Here is a 15,446-nt window from a genome sequence, read left to right on the forward strand (position 1 = left end):
GCGGTCGTTCGAGGTTTAAATTCGACTTTCCTTCTGAATTTAGAACGTTATTTTGTTCAACCGTTTGTTCACTCGTCAGACTTTCGTTCTTACTTCTAATTTTATAGGCTATTTAAAATAAATTTTTCAACCGATAAATAAGTACGTATGTCTCTAGGATAGTTTCATATGTTATCGAAAAAAAATATATTAGGTCGGCTCCTATTAACGTAAAGTGGTAAACTTAAGAAAAGCAAAAAATATTACGATTCCACTGTAACGGACATGCGTACAAAATTTTATATAGGTTTAAAAAAATTCTGAAAAATATCAGATATATTAGTTGAACGATACAGAATCGAAATACGTTGAAAAAAGAAATTTTTCACCACTAGATTTGATTTAGTTCTGAAAGGGTTAAAACAGGAAGTCAATTCGCAAGATAATAAAGTCAGTATAACGCGTGCCTATGCATCTTGAATTCGGCACACGTTGAAGCTGTTTATGCCTGCTCAAAAAAGATTCTGCGTGTTAACGCATATATATGTATATATATATATATATATATACACACACACACACACACATATAGGTACCCATTCTCCCCAATCGTCACAAAAATCCGTTAACTCACGATGACGCAACTGCAACGATTGGCTCATTCTCATATAAAATTATTCACCGACTGAAGAGGAATTTAGGAAAGAGACAAGAAAAAAAAAAAAAACTGCGCATTTATACACATTGTAGTCCGTGCAATTTGTTTAATTAATTGATTTATCCGAAGGTGCAGAATATGAATTCGGCGAATCGCTCTCGGATGTAATAAATTGAAATGCCTGTGTTTCCATTTGCACAAATCATGTTTTTTTCAGAGACCTTGGTTCACAAGATTCTCTTTCACTGTTTCGCGTTTAATATTATAAAATCACCGTAACTGACGAGAAATTTATGCGTGTGTTATTCAATTCGACACGTGTAAAAAGAGAACGGTAAAAAAAAAAAAGATGCAAAACCAAAAATGGAACAAAGGGAATTTGATTTCAAAAGCATTGTAAAAGTTCAGAAGACGAACGTTAGAACGGAAATTGAATTTGATAGCGGCCATGAGTGTTTCCGATGAGTAAACAAAAATTCCAACGTTCAACGAAACTTCGGCGAAAGTGAAAGAAGAATTTTTTCCGTTGAAATAAGACAGTGCCATTCCCGACAAGTTACGCCATTTATATACAAGTTTCTTTTTATTAATACCGAGGCGCGAAGTTACGCAAAATGCAAAACTGGTAACGGTTAGTTTTTTCACTTTGGATGACTTCCCCGACGTAATTTTATCCACAGTATAATTCATCAGTCCTTTCTTCCCTTCTCTGTGTTCTGTGTTTCTTTTTTTTTTATATTCAATGTACATAGGACATTCCGTGCAAAAATAAGAAAGATGAGTTTTTTTTTCATATTTGACATACGCTATCCTAACAGATTAAAAGTAATATATCTAACAAACGAAACACCAACTCGTTAATAAAAATTCGCGTCAGAGGTCACGCCTGTGTAAATTTCAAAAACATACTTCGAGTTGACCAACCTTACGAATCCAAGCTGTATACAATTGCATAAAACAATTTCCACTAATCTCTATACTAACTGGATGGCTGACTGGCGTCCTCGGCCTGAATCGATTATAAGCAAACGAAATCGAAACCAGCGCTTGTATAGCTCAACCCTTTCAGTCACAGTGAAACGCTCAACGTCCCACCCAAAAAATTGCCATCTCCTTATCCTTATCAGAGTTTATTTACAACTCCAATAAAGATTTTTTTTACTTCGTATGATCCCAAAAAAAACCCTCGGGTAACAGGTTTCATTTTTTTTTTCATAGTTTTATCGATTTTACATCCGCCATATTGGATCCGCCATGTTGGATCGACCATCTTGGATCCGCCATCTTGGATTTAGAAATTACCGAATTGTGACTTCAGATTCGTGATCAGCGACCCGAAGAATCCCCGAGTGAAAAAATTCAGTGCCAAATATCGAGTTGAAAAATATGTGACTTGTGGGGTTTTGTTGTTTTTGGAAGAGAGTAGAGAATATATATTTGTCAGTGCATTTCTTCAAGCAAGTACATACATCGTAATTTTGCTCACGAGGCACATGCGTTTGAACTTTCCCACGCTTTACCACGTGACTAAATCTGTTTCTCTGTCACCCACCACGTGATCCGTTAGTTTAACTTCAGGCACGAAGTAGTAGGAAGGAGACAACAATCTGCGATAAAACTTGTCCCCAGTTTTGAGGTAACGGAAGAGGAATTGTCTAAATGCGATTTGAGCGCCTCCTACGGAAGAAAGTGAAATTTTCGCTATAAAATGTAAAAAAAAAGGACGGTAATCGTAACCTATAAGCCTCCGTTTTATAAACATACTCCGTAAATTTGTAAAATTCGCATCTGAAGTGACTGAAAAACAGTAAAAACCGAGTGATTGCTTTTCTAATCTCAACCGACATGAAATCCGAGGAAAAGGTTTGCAAACGGCCAATCGTAAGATCATATGGGGAGGGGGGTGAGTGCGCTATACTATATGAATATCAATGTGTTTGGTCAATTAAACTTGATTGATGAACTGGAGTTGGTTACAAACTCGTTGGAACTTCCAATACTTTATTCCGAAATTGTCTTGAAATTGATTTCATGCCGGAGTCATTTTTACTTCCGTTTCGTTTTTAGCATGTTCGAAATTTCAGATGTTGTTTGAAATGTTTGGTCGATAATTTGAAAATTTGAAAGGATTATTCTGGAAAAATTATGGCTCTGCGACAAATACAATCAAAATTATATGCAGTAAATGAAAGAGATTTTTGATCAAATTTTTCAGATGCAGGGTTAAAAATAGTAAAAACGTCAAATTGACCTTTTGTGGAATTTTAACACATTTCTCACAAGATCGATAATGCTATTTGCAAATTCTTTCAAAGTTTTTCAAAGATCTTGCAAATTGGCATTCGCCCACAAAAGACTTTTGAAATACTGAATATATGAAACAAAAAAAAAAAACGACAGATCCATTATGGGATCGTCTTAAAATATTCGTAACCAAAAATGAAAGTATTTTTATGAGGTATTTAAAACTGTAATGAAATGTTTAAATGCTCATAGCTCAAAAACGGTTGCATGAAAAACCAGAAGCACGTGTTATTATCACTTGAAAGAGTTTAAACGAGATTAATTCAAATGGTAAGATTAATTAATCACAAAGTAATGTTGTCAAGAAAAAAGTATATTCAGTAATGTCGAAGTTCATTGAGTTAAAAATTCTTGCTTTTTGTATGCACGCGTATAATCATAAAACGTTTTGAAAGAATCACGTCACATTTTTCATTTCCGTTTACTCAAAACGACAGTTGTACAAAAGTTATGATAACATGCAATTGAACTCCGCATATAATAAAAACAATGTCCTCTGGCTTTGCTTGGGACAGAAAAAATAAATCCAACTACCGATTTATTCTCCCCTAAGCTACTAAAATGTAAAATCGAAAAATGAAGAGAAACAAAAAAAATAAATAAATAAAAATCCATTCAATTTCTTTATTATTGTTCCGTATTTCTGTATTAATCTAACGTTTGAGAATGAGAGATGAGACCTCGAAATAATATTGAGATTCGGAGCTTTTAGAATTTGGTTTTAGAACACGTATCCCTCACCTGTACATTAATCCTCCGGTACACGATTCCAGAAGTGCACCGCCAAAAACGCAGACGTAGTATTGAGTACAGTCGTGGGGATGAGGATAGTAACCGAACTCCTCTGGACACTCAAAGTCGAGGCCTCCTTCAGTGCGGCTTTGCCGAGAGTTCCTTCTTTGCGATGTTCGCTGGGATTCTAGAAGCAGAAAAATTTCCCGGATCAGTTGCCGTTGAAACACTCTGAATTGATTTGTCTAAATTGGGAGGTTTGAGAGGGTAAAAAAAAAAAAATCGAAGGGTCACGTAATATCGAATTTTCAGAGGTGAAAGTCTGTTTCATTGAGTTTTTAGAGGCATGAAAGAGTAAAAATATATAAAAGAGTCAAAACGTGGAAAAGTCGAAGTGAAGAAAGCCAAAATAAAAAATCATAAAAAAACATGAAAATTGTTAAAATTTTGAAGATTTTATCACTTTCGTTTTCTACCATTGACACATATACATTTTTATTTGTCTGTATTTCGACTGCCTTCTGAATTTAAAAATTCTACGAATAGTTTTTTACACTTTTACCCTAACCCGAATTAAAACTGACAGTTTTGTCGAGCTTAATGTTTTGGAATAGCTCAACGTTTTCTTAAAACTGCGTATGAAAATTCAAGAATCTAGAAACACACACAAAACTGAATTCTCCAAAGTCGTTTCTTTTAATTGTAGCAATCCGATTTGGTCAAAGAATTTTGATTGATCAAAGCTCGAAGTATTACGTCGGAAAATTGAAAATTGTGGAAAGTAGTTTTTAAGGAAGACAAATTTTTTTACCACCTCGTCGCCCATTTTGGAGCCATTCAAAAATTCTCAAACAGCGTTGAGCTGCCTTTGTTTTAAAAAAACAAACGAAAAGAAATCGAATCAATATCACCGATTGAACGAAAAATGTTGTCGAATATGAGGTGCTGAGGAATCAAGAATAGACGAACGACCGAATTTCTTCAATACGCTGAAGGTATACATCTCAAGTTCCAGAAACAAGAACAAATTTACATCGTCATTCCATTTTTTGGAAATTACTGCCCATTATTCTGTCGAGAATTATTAAAAAATTCTATCGACCTTTACAGGAATTTGATAATTCAATCGTGATAAAAAAAATCGATGAATATTTACATCAAACGTCACGTTTTGTTTGTGGTTTTCCGTATTTTTTTTTCTTCTTTTACCACTCCATCATTCTTTGAATATCACATACATTATACATAAATAGTGTTGCAATCCGACAAAAATAAGATTCACTTTAGACTAGTGAATTTCTTTTCTGCCCAAGGGCGTTAAAATGAAAAGTTGAACGAGGTGACCCAATAACACGAATCTTTTTTTGTCGTCACGAGCGTATAATATACCTGGTTATAGATTTCATTGAATACGGTAAAAATGTTCAATTCCATAACATCTTTCGGAGATTATACAAACTCCTTCGTTAAAGTTCAAATCTCCGACCCCGCGTGTCGTTTGTTTCGTAATAGAAGCGTGATTATAGCTGGGAATTAGAAAATTGATTCCAACTATAAGCGGACGATCCCTGATCCTTCTCGTGACGCAATGCCAAGGCATAGAAAAGATCGGATGATCGCTATGTATCACGTGTGTACATTATATACCATGTAAGATTCGTCTGAAAAGTTAAATGTCCCTTGCGATTTAAGGACAAATCGGTCTTACCGTGTAAAAACGAGCCTAAAGCCATCAAAGTCGGATTGCAAACAACAGAATTCAATCATTTCGATCGTTGCAATTGTAAAACCTCTTCTCAAGTTTTTCACAATTCAGTTTTGTTGTGTACGAATATGCTGGGATTATATTTTATCGGATAGTAAAAAGTTTGTTTCATCCGTCCTCACCGTGTTTGGTGAAAATAATATTGTTGGAGATTTTTCGAACGGTTCCTTTTCTTTTCATCCCTACTTTCTATTTGCATCGTTATCATTTAACGATTTTCAAACTTTCACAAGGACGAGTATCACAAACGGCAGTTCATGTGTCAGCAAATGTTGAAAAATACGCCGGTTTCGATACACCGATAACTGTTATTACGAGCTTTGACACAATTTCGGCCAAGCCGAGTTTGACATTACACTTTCTCAATTACAAACCGGAACGAGCCCAGCAGCGTGAGGCTGTAAAAATGTTGAGTCAGAGTGTGTGTGTGAGGTGTCGTCGAAAGTTATCGCGGAAAGAGAATTAAGCACCGGTAAATGCGAACATGCGTATCGGTGTCCCGAAGATGAAGCCATAAGCATTAATCATTCCGGGCGTTGCAGAATCGCCGGAATCAATGTATGAATTATTCTCCGTCAATTTAGCCGCTCATTTTCTTCAACTGCACCAATATCTTTCAAATTTTCAAAGCTGGCAATAATAGTTGAAAATAGTTTCTAGCCTTTACTTCAGATTCCTGAGACCATCCGTTCGGAAAATGCTCAATTTTTTGTTTTCAACTGAACACGAATTTCATAGTTCCAGTTATTTATCAATTTCTTCGTCATTTCTTTTTATTCCTTTTTTTTTTTTTATATATAGCAGTGAAAGCGTTTGTTTTTCTTCAAAAGTGTCTCTTTGCAATTTTATTTTTCCAAATTTGCTTAAAGATTGTTTAGGTATATAAAAATTATCGAATTTTTTCTCCAATTTTACGAAAAGGATAACTTTAATATCGTGTTATTAGAATATCGGTCTCAGTTCTCGCAAAAGATTTTAAACGTCACTGTGATTGCGATTTTTACTGTAAATAAAAATTTTGCCATAACGGAACCTTAATTTGATTGATAAATTAAAATCCATATCAATCGGTCGAAATTCTTTCTCGTACCGCGAAATGTATTTGCGTGTGCGACGAAATTCAAAAAACAACCAAGTCGAATTTCTCCGCTGGAAAAAAATTTAGTCTCTCAAAAGAATTGATCGCAAGAATTTAAAAAATTACAACGGGACAAAAGACAAAAAAAAAAACGTTTGACGCGAACTTGTTTTAAATCGTACAGAATAGGTTAAAAACGGGGTCAAGACTCGAGAAACCCGCTACATAATGCGATAATTTTTACGCAAGAATTCGAGTTATGAGGTCAGACAATTTAACCTTATATTTGTAATAACACCGAAGAATTAGGCGCCCCCTTGCGTAATAATAATACGAGGCAAACGACCTTTCCCTGCGAGTATACGAACAAACGAGGAAAAAAACGAGAAGAAAATAAAAACAGGCGACAAGAAGTCTTTTAAAGCTAATCATCGCGATACGCCTCCAGATACATACGCACACACACATATATATATATGTACAGATGTATAAACGTCGAGATTATAAGCCTCGGCGAGGATTCTAACGCGTGTTAGTGACTGTATAATTTACACGTCAGATTTATCATCGTGGATCTGCTTTTAGAAAGTTGAATGAAGTTTGAAACGCGCGCGCGCGCCGTGTTTCCGACCTGAAAATCTCCTTCGAGGGGCGGTAAATATTCATGAAAAAAAAAAACCCGTCTCGCAGGCTCACTTAACGAGTGCATAATTTTCCCGATATGTAAACTGATCCAGGAACTCGAGGTAGGAAATTATCACTAGGAGGAAACATGTTTTGGCTATAAAAAAATTAACGTCACTTCTCAAATCGCTTCTGTTAACCTGAGGCGAAAATTGTATGTTCGTTTGAATTAGTAATAAAAATTTTGTTTCATTTCACAAAACGCAAAGGAAACAGCGTTTTGACGCGTAAAAAGTGATTCAACTTTACTTCTACAAAGAATTTAGTACGTTTCAAAACATAATTCTTAGACTCAAATACAAGTGAAAATTTTGAAAATTTGTCGGATTTTCAGAAGTTTGATTGAATTTAATTTTACTTTTTTACCGAGTAAATTTTTCACCTCGATGTGTAAACTTGTAACGCGTCATGTTGCAAGAATACAAAAGTACAAAAGTTACGAAACTCTGCAATACTTGTAAATCGGCTTGCAATTTTTTTTTTTGTTTCTCTTGAAAGTATCGCATAATTATGAACCCTGTGGCAAATTAATTTTTCACACCAAAAGTGAAAAGTATCGTGTAAATAAATTCAAAACTTTACTTGAGGACGATATAATTGTTCAAATTTCCAGCGACCTTAACCTTGGTTTAAGTAACGGTTCACCTCGCGACTTTAGATTTTCGAATTCATTCGGAACTGTTTGCTAATAAAACATCTAAATAAAAAAAAAAAAAAAATATCAAAATGTGGAGAGATGAACACGTAGAAGGAAAGAATTACAGAATCGGCAGAAATGGTCAAGAATATGAAAATTGAGATGAAAACATAACATAGAATACCAAATTTATAGCATCGTCAGAATGACTTTTTCTGTATTTCTGCATTTGTTCCAACGATTCGATAACTTACGATTTTTTATACGTTCTTGCTCGAATTTTTACATTTATCTGCATTCGTGCATTAATCTGACGATTTCATATTTTTGCTTCCCGTACATTTTCAATTGAATATCTGTCTTTTTGTATATTTCTAGGTTTATTCCAATGATTCTATAATTTCGTTTACTACACATTTCAAATTTCTGCGAAACCTCCCGGAGCTTCTGTATTTTGGTTTTATACATTTTTACCTTTCTATATTTTGAATTTATTCTATATTTGAATCCTGAATTCTGCAACAAATGCAGTTTCCCCATCTTCGAAGATTCGATATCGCGATAACCACGCTATTCCGTTATCTGGCTATTGTGCTTATGGGAAATCCCTCGTCAATGAAATACCTGCAGAAATGCGTGAAAACAAACGGAAACCAAGTCGAGGCATAAAGTTACGGATGTAGGTGCCTTATACATCGGTACAATATACATACATAAGAGCAACAACAGCTGCAGTGGGAAATGGAAAGTAAAACAAGATTAGCATCGCGGGTTGAATGCTAAGTAAATTTGGTTAAGGCAGTTGTGAAATTTCGTCGTTTAATTTCACACGGTTCTCCAACTAACTAAGTCTCTTCGCAACACTCTGAGCAGCCATGGTGCATTGCAGTGGAGTTCTCGTCACCGGATGATTAGAGCCAATTAAACCTACCAGGTCATAATTCATTGTTGCAAAATCACACCGCGAAAAGAACAGCAAAGAAAGAATAACTCACATAAGTTCGGCGAATTTATTTACCCAAGAAAAAATACGTGAAATAAAATAATACCGTGTAACCCGAATAACGCGCATTAATCTCATTTCTGCAGACACATTTATACGTATGTAGACGAATAATGTGTTTCTCTGAATTGGCGAACGCAACGTTTTTTGCCAAGCGTCGAATCACTGGATTGTGAAGAAAAAAACTAGGCAAATTAATTAAGAAGATGCTCTGGCCGATTTCGACGCTGACGTAAATATCTTCCAATATCGAAGTCCGCGTATCTCAATAGCGAAAAAGGGCTCAACAGCCCAATTCTGTACACAATTCTGAACAATAGGACTCCGATGTATTTTCATTCGACGCAGAAATAAAGGAACGGCATGAATTCTACCAATTTACAATTGCGATTTCGTACACCGAGGGAAAGTATTATTTGAGTCAAATGGTATTTGTTTGATTCAACTCAATGCTCTGTACAGTCAAATTCGGCGAACACAATACTTACTTAACTAAATAAAATACTTTTGTTGGACGAAATACTTGTGACAAATTAATCTACGTAAAATTGAACAAACCCTTTGAACGATCATGCTGACTATCAATTTATTCGATATAACACGGCTTGAGTTCCTTGCAACAACGTGACTTTTGTATCAAGAAAATGTGTGATTGAAATGACAAAAAAATTGATTCAACGCACCTCAATCGTTTTCTTTTAAATATGCGAAATTTTTCTATCAAAGCAAATTAAACTTGTTTCAACTCATATTTCGTTGAGTCAAGAGAGTTCAATGGTTGAAGCAGGTAATGAAATTTGAAAATCTTTTGCATTGACTGAAACATTAGAATTATTCAAGCGCCCAAATGTATTCTTCGAAAGATATCATTTATGTTAACTCGAAATTTCGCGGGATTTACTCGATGTTCGATGAGTAAAATTCGAAAACTTTTCGTTGTACATTTTCCATTTATTCGACGTCAGTATCAATTTCTATGACTCGAAACTTGGTATTACGCTTTCTTGGTTTGTAATAAGTCTTACGTCAAATTTATATTACGTTGTCCGTAACTGGCTTCACCTGCCTACCCAGCTTTATAACTATTTGTTACGCTGTTTCCGTAGCGAGAGAGTTCACCGCCTAGTGGCGGTTTATAGTACTTATGTACCAATGTTTACGACAGATATGTTCTCTACTTGTTTCAAAGCATGAAGTGTTCATCAACAAAGTACGGCATTCAATCCATGTAAATTTTATTGTCGGCTGGACTCATGCGCTTGGTTTACTTGGGGTACCTATTTTTCTGCGTCAACAATAATGCGTCGTGGAGTGACAATACATAAAAATTCAAATGAAATGATACTTGCTTGACTCAGTTTCGGAAATACGTCGAAAGGTTCACTCGAATCAATACTTCACTCCATCGTGACAAAAAAAGCTTTTGTTGAATCGAGGAATTCGCTTGACTAAAATATCTCGTCAAACTAACTAAATTGAAACTGTTGATTTAAAGTCATCGTATTTCAAACAAATAAGGGATACTAGATTGAAGCGAATGGACTCCAACAAAATGTTTTTTCTTGATTCGAGTACTCATTTCCCTTAAATAAGGTAAATCCTTTGAACAAAATTTGCCGTTCAAGAAGCAAAACCCCGGAAAAAAAAAAAAATGATGACATTACGATTACGATCTCGGAAAGATCCGGGATGCCTGCAATAAGTCGGCTGTATACAAATTGCAGAGTACCTACGCTGTTCGGAACGCGCGGAGAACCAGCGATCTTATCTCCATTAACGCGAGTTTACGGAGGGCGTGGGTTGCTCTAAAGATCAGGTAACGAGCGTGGGATATAAATTGCAGCCCATGTGCGAGATTGGCTACGTCCGAGGTGAAAACGAGAAGCAAAAGTCGAACCGCCACCGCGGTGGCAAAAACCTCATTTTCATGGTCACCGGAGTCCCGGATTCCAGCTGGTAGTTACACCCATGTACCAACGTCAAAATAAGTGAGAACCTATGATAACGGCGTTCGCTATTCGCACACCCGGACTCGCGTTAAGGCTCGCAAGAAATAAAAATAAATAAAAAAAATAGAAAAAGTATCGTGTATACCGCTCCAATTTTACAATACTGCAGGAATAGGTTCGAATTCGACCTTCGCGGATCGCCATATTCGGATCACACGCAGAGTCTTGTGTTTAATAAAAGACAATTCTGACTGACACTCCTTTACTCGGATATTGTGTGTATAGGTATGCGTGTATGTACGTTAACTATATTATTATATTGTTACATGTCTACTCTGGGTGCAGCGACTGACAACCGTGAAAGTAAAAGAGCCCGGACTCGAGATCGGTCTGGAGGCTTGGGAACCAAGGCGAACGGATCGGCGAAATACTTGTACACTTATATCTACGATTGAAATGAAAGGATATTATATATTGTCGGTGTTATTTCCCAATTACTTTGCGTTACTGCACGTATAACATACGATGTGCCATATGAATAGGCAAAAATGGGCGTGGCGATAAGGCTATGCCTAAATAGATCGGCAATTAGGCGCCTTGTTTTGACCCTGTTATTACTTTCTCTCTATACTTACTGACTATGAGCCGATAGGGCTGAATAATAGAATGCTGAATGTTTTTGTGATGTGGATTAATGTGATACTTGTCATCGTGACGGTGACGTGTGCGAACGCATAACGCGTCCAATGTCGCGATGTGAAGAAATATTTAGACCGACGGTGATCGAGTTCTTGTGTCTTCACGGGTCAATGCTTTGAATTAAGAGACTTTTTGATTAGATCAAATGAAGTTCAATTGAATTTTTGTATTATCAAAAGATTAATAAGGTCTTCGATAGCTTACGAAGGACTTTAAAAATCGACTTACCGAGGACGGCTTGAAAAAATCCTTTAACGAGGTTTAGAAAAACTTCTAAAGGCTTAGACTTACTCCGAATGAGTTTAAAATTACATTAAACCAATTCAAAGAACTCCGTAGGACTTTAATGTACTTTATTTAACTTCAACATGACTTCAAACATCTTGAAAAACCTTTGGAATACTTTAATATGTCTTGACAATAAGTTTAAAACGACATTAAACTACTTCAGAAAATTTGGAATTTACTTGAAACAGTTTAAAAACATCTTTAAACCACTTTAAAAAAAAACTTCCAAACACTGGAATACAGTTCGAATAACCTCGAAATGGCTTCAAATGGCTTGAAGAAAACTTCTAGACATGAATATGCTTCCAAGAACTTCAAACTAATTTTGGAACGACTTTGAACCATTTCAAACAACTTTGAAACACTTGAATACACTTTAAATGGTTTCAAACTGACTTTAAACTACTTTCAAAAACTAGAAAACACTTCGAAAGTCTTCAAAATAGATAATATATTCAATCCGCTACAACTAGAAACTACCACTTCACAAGATTCAACATCACGACAATATTCCATTGGCACAGAACCTGTTCTCAATATCAAGAAGAAAAACGCAGAGGCATGTTTGTATGTAATCAGTTGATACGTCATGTCGATATTCGATTCAACGTCAAGTGTGATGATATTATGTTCAAACAGCGAGCTTGTGCTACAAGAAATGAACATTATTTAGCATCTAGTTTTTCGAATCAACATCGGTTGAAACATCCAACTGTATAAATACCCAGATGATGTTGTATTGGCACGTGACATTTTACTGGAAGTTGTTCTACTGGTGCCTCACCGTAACTGAAAGTGGAAGATAAGCGCAACCTGCATGCCGAGAAAAATTTCGACCCGTGGTTACTGCGAAGTCTAACTATTTTCACTGATTACTATAACTGGTTAAAAAATAAAAATTAGTTTTCCAACCGCAACTACATGATATTTTCTTGTAACTATTGCGATGACTTAATGTTGTTGCCAGAACAAATTGTTCCAGAGGCATTTTTTAACTGAAAAAATGTAGCCAATCAACCAAACAGACCTGGTTGAAATGTTCAGAAAATTCACTATCGACGCTAAATACTTACCTGCGCCATATTTCCTACTGATTCGAACAGAATTAAACCGTTACTACAACGATACCGATTTTACTACAATTTAAACTATGACTACTAAAAATGAAATTTTTTTTTTTCAGCGGTGAGAAATGCAACTGTTCATTGCTTTTTTGAAGAAAAAATAAAATGTCCACAGCCTTGCAGTTGACGCGTCTCCAAGTGATTGCGTAAAATAAACTCGGTCTTCGGAATCAGAGTGCATTTTTGAATTCCCGGTTAAAAATTCTGTTTTCGCTAAAAGTACGCCAGTTAATTATCTGGGTTGCTGTGACAGGCACGCGAAGCATTTCGTAAACCACGTGAACTTCTCTCTCTCTCTCTCTCTCTCTCTCTATATATATATATATATATATATATATATATATATATGTATATCTGTCTGGAGTTTCGAAGACAAGCGAGTTGATGTTGTCCAATTCGTTGAGCTGCTCGCGGCAAAAAGCACGAAGAAAAAAACGGCACGAAGCCCGACACCATCAACACTGCAGATTCGAGATATCATGTCTATAACCTCAACAGATTTGAAACTTACGCCAGGCGATTTTTAGCCCAATGAGTGCAAAAGTTGCGGCATTAGTTTCGCCGTTTTTTGTCAAACGGCACGGTTAAGGAGTTTCTTATTTATTCGCTGATCGGTCGTTTTTTTCCCAAGGGAAAAAAGTAGCCGAAAAAATTATGGGCGTATATAAACAAAACGCGCGTGTCCGCTTCAATCCGATATCGAAAAATTCATCTGAAACAAATTGGTGGACGATTGATTTATTGCACCGCAATCAAGGTTGGGCGATATTTGATTATAACAACGTTCACGTGATTTCGAATTGTTTCTTGTCTACTGATGCCAATATTGTTGGGAAATAGAACATTCGGATCGTTTTGTGTGATATGTGTAACCGTAAAATCCGCGGTGCACGCAATGATTTCAAGGTAAACTCGACATATGCCGAACGTGACTTGCATGCAACCCTCGAACGCATTTCACGCAAAATTCGAACGTGCCAATGCCTCGAAATTGTCATTCATTTTTTTTTTTTTTTCAATTCGCGGTGATGCCAAGTATACGTAAATTTTCGCCTATGAGATTATTTTTATTCCCGAAATTGAATATTTTCAACTCATTACGCGTGGTTAATAAAAATTTTCAATTATTTTTGCAAAAATTTCTACTCAATTCTATCTTCAATGTTTTTTTTTTTTCTTTTTTTGCTACTTTCACGCAAATCGGATACTTTCAAAGCTTTCACAAAGATTTAGCAGGAGATTTTCAGATATTTTCACGATTGAAGATCGAAATTGAAGTTGAATTTTGGAGTTGAATTGCAGTCCAAATTTCATTGTATAAAGCAAGTAGGCGATTAAAAGTATTACAGAGACTTTGCACGGCAAATTTTTAGAAAAAATTCTTAATGACGCACAAAACAAAAAAAAAAAAACATATCTTTCTAAAATTTTCATGAAGTTTTCAATATCTGAAAATGGGGTACAAAATCTTCATTGGATATCTAGAAGTGTTTGAATCACTCAAAAATCGATTCTAATAAAGGAAACCAATCAAGTCAGTTTCACCGAGTTTCTAGAATCTTAGAGGATTTTTTTGCCCAAAAAAATCTGCGACAAAATCTTTTCACCTGCCAGGATATTATAACATAAAATACATTTATTATTACGTAATTAAAGAATACGAGTATCAGCTAGAAAGTTGCGGTTATACGTGGTTTTGCATCGAATTCCGTGCTTAAATTCTCTCGAGTAACGAGTGATATTCTGTATCTGAAATTATGGAAAAGGTCAGAAAAAGAATCTATATATTTTCTATCTATCAGCTAATATTTGATTATAAAGATGATCAGATTAGCAGTAATCGTAATTACCATAAGTTTTTATTATTATCACGCATTAATTAGTGGGTATTTTTCATTTCGTTCCGATTCTTAAAAAAAAAAACAGAACAGATGTTGTATTCAAAAGAAAAAATATTTTTTAGTCATATTGTGTCATATTCTTGGAAATTTGATCTGACATTTTCTGTATCAAATTCTGCGCATCGTGTATTTTCTTTATTTTTTATTTTTTTTTTGTTCATTTCTTTTCTCTCTCTGGTTCGTAATCTGTGATTTGAACTTTCATATCTGACGAATTCTTTTTTCATTTCTGTGCGACATTCTTTACCTTAATATGCAGTGATAACCGATTATGCGAGCCTGTATTCCTCTGTAATCACAGTAGTCAACACGATTCACAAGATATTCCGGTTCGCAGATGACGTAATCGAAATATTTCGAGGCATCGAAACTCGTCAAATTAGGAAAACACGGATTCGCCTCACGTTTTAATTATTCTTCGGGATAAGCGCTGACCTATGGAATTGACCTTATTCTCCAATTCTAAAAACAGCAGACAGAATATCTCTCGCAGGTTTTACCGATCGTAGGATCGGCATCTCGCTTTAAGATGTCTTGAGCTTTATCGTTGACTATACTTTTGTCTTTTTTTCTTAAAAAAGATGCCGATACCAAAATATATCCCAATATATCGCTCTCCGTCACGTAACTTTCGGCAATTCGGCT

The 15,446-nt window shown here is 35.5% G+C and overlaps 1 protein-coding gene across 2 annotated transcripts in view; it reads right to left on the bottom strand.

Annotated features, from left to right (window-relative positions):
* Positions 1 to 15,446, bottom strand: part of Cda5 (Chitin deacetylase-like 5) — a 58,292-nt gene that overhangs the window by 31,264 nt on the left and 11,582 nt on the right. For both annotated transcript variants that reach the window (XM_046625715.2, XM_046625714.2), the window contains exon 2: positions 3,683 to 3,860. In XM_046625715.2, the coding sequence (XP_046481671.1) occupies positions 3,683 to 3,860 (178 nt within the window). The remainder of the gene's footprint in view (positions 1 to 3,682; positions 3,861 to 15,446) is intronic.

The sequence above is a fragment of the Neodiprion pinetum genome, chromosome 5 (assembly GCF_021155775.2).
Source record: "Neodiprion pinetum isolate iyNeoPine1 chromosome 5, iyNeoPine1.2, whole genome shotgun sequence".
In the NCBI taxonomy this organism is placed as follows: Eukaryota; Metazoa; Arthropoda; class Insecta; order Hymenoptera; family Diprionidae; genus Neodiprion; species Neodiprion pinetum.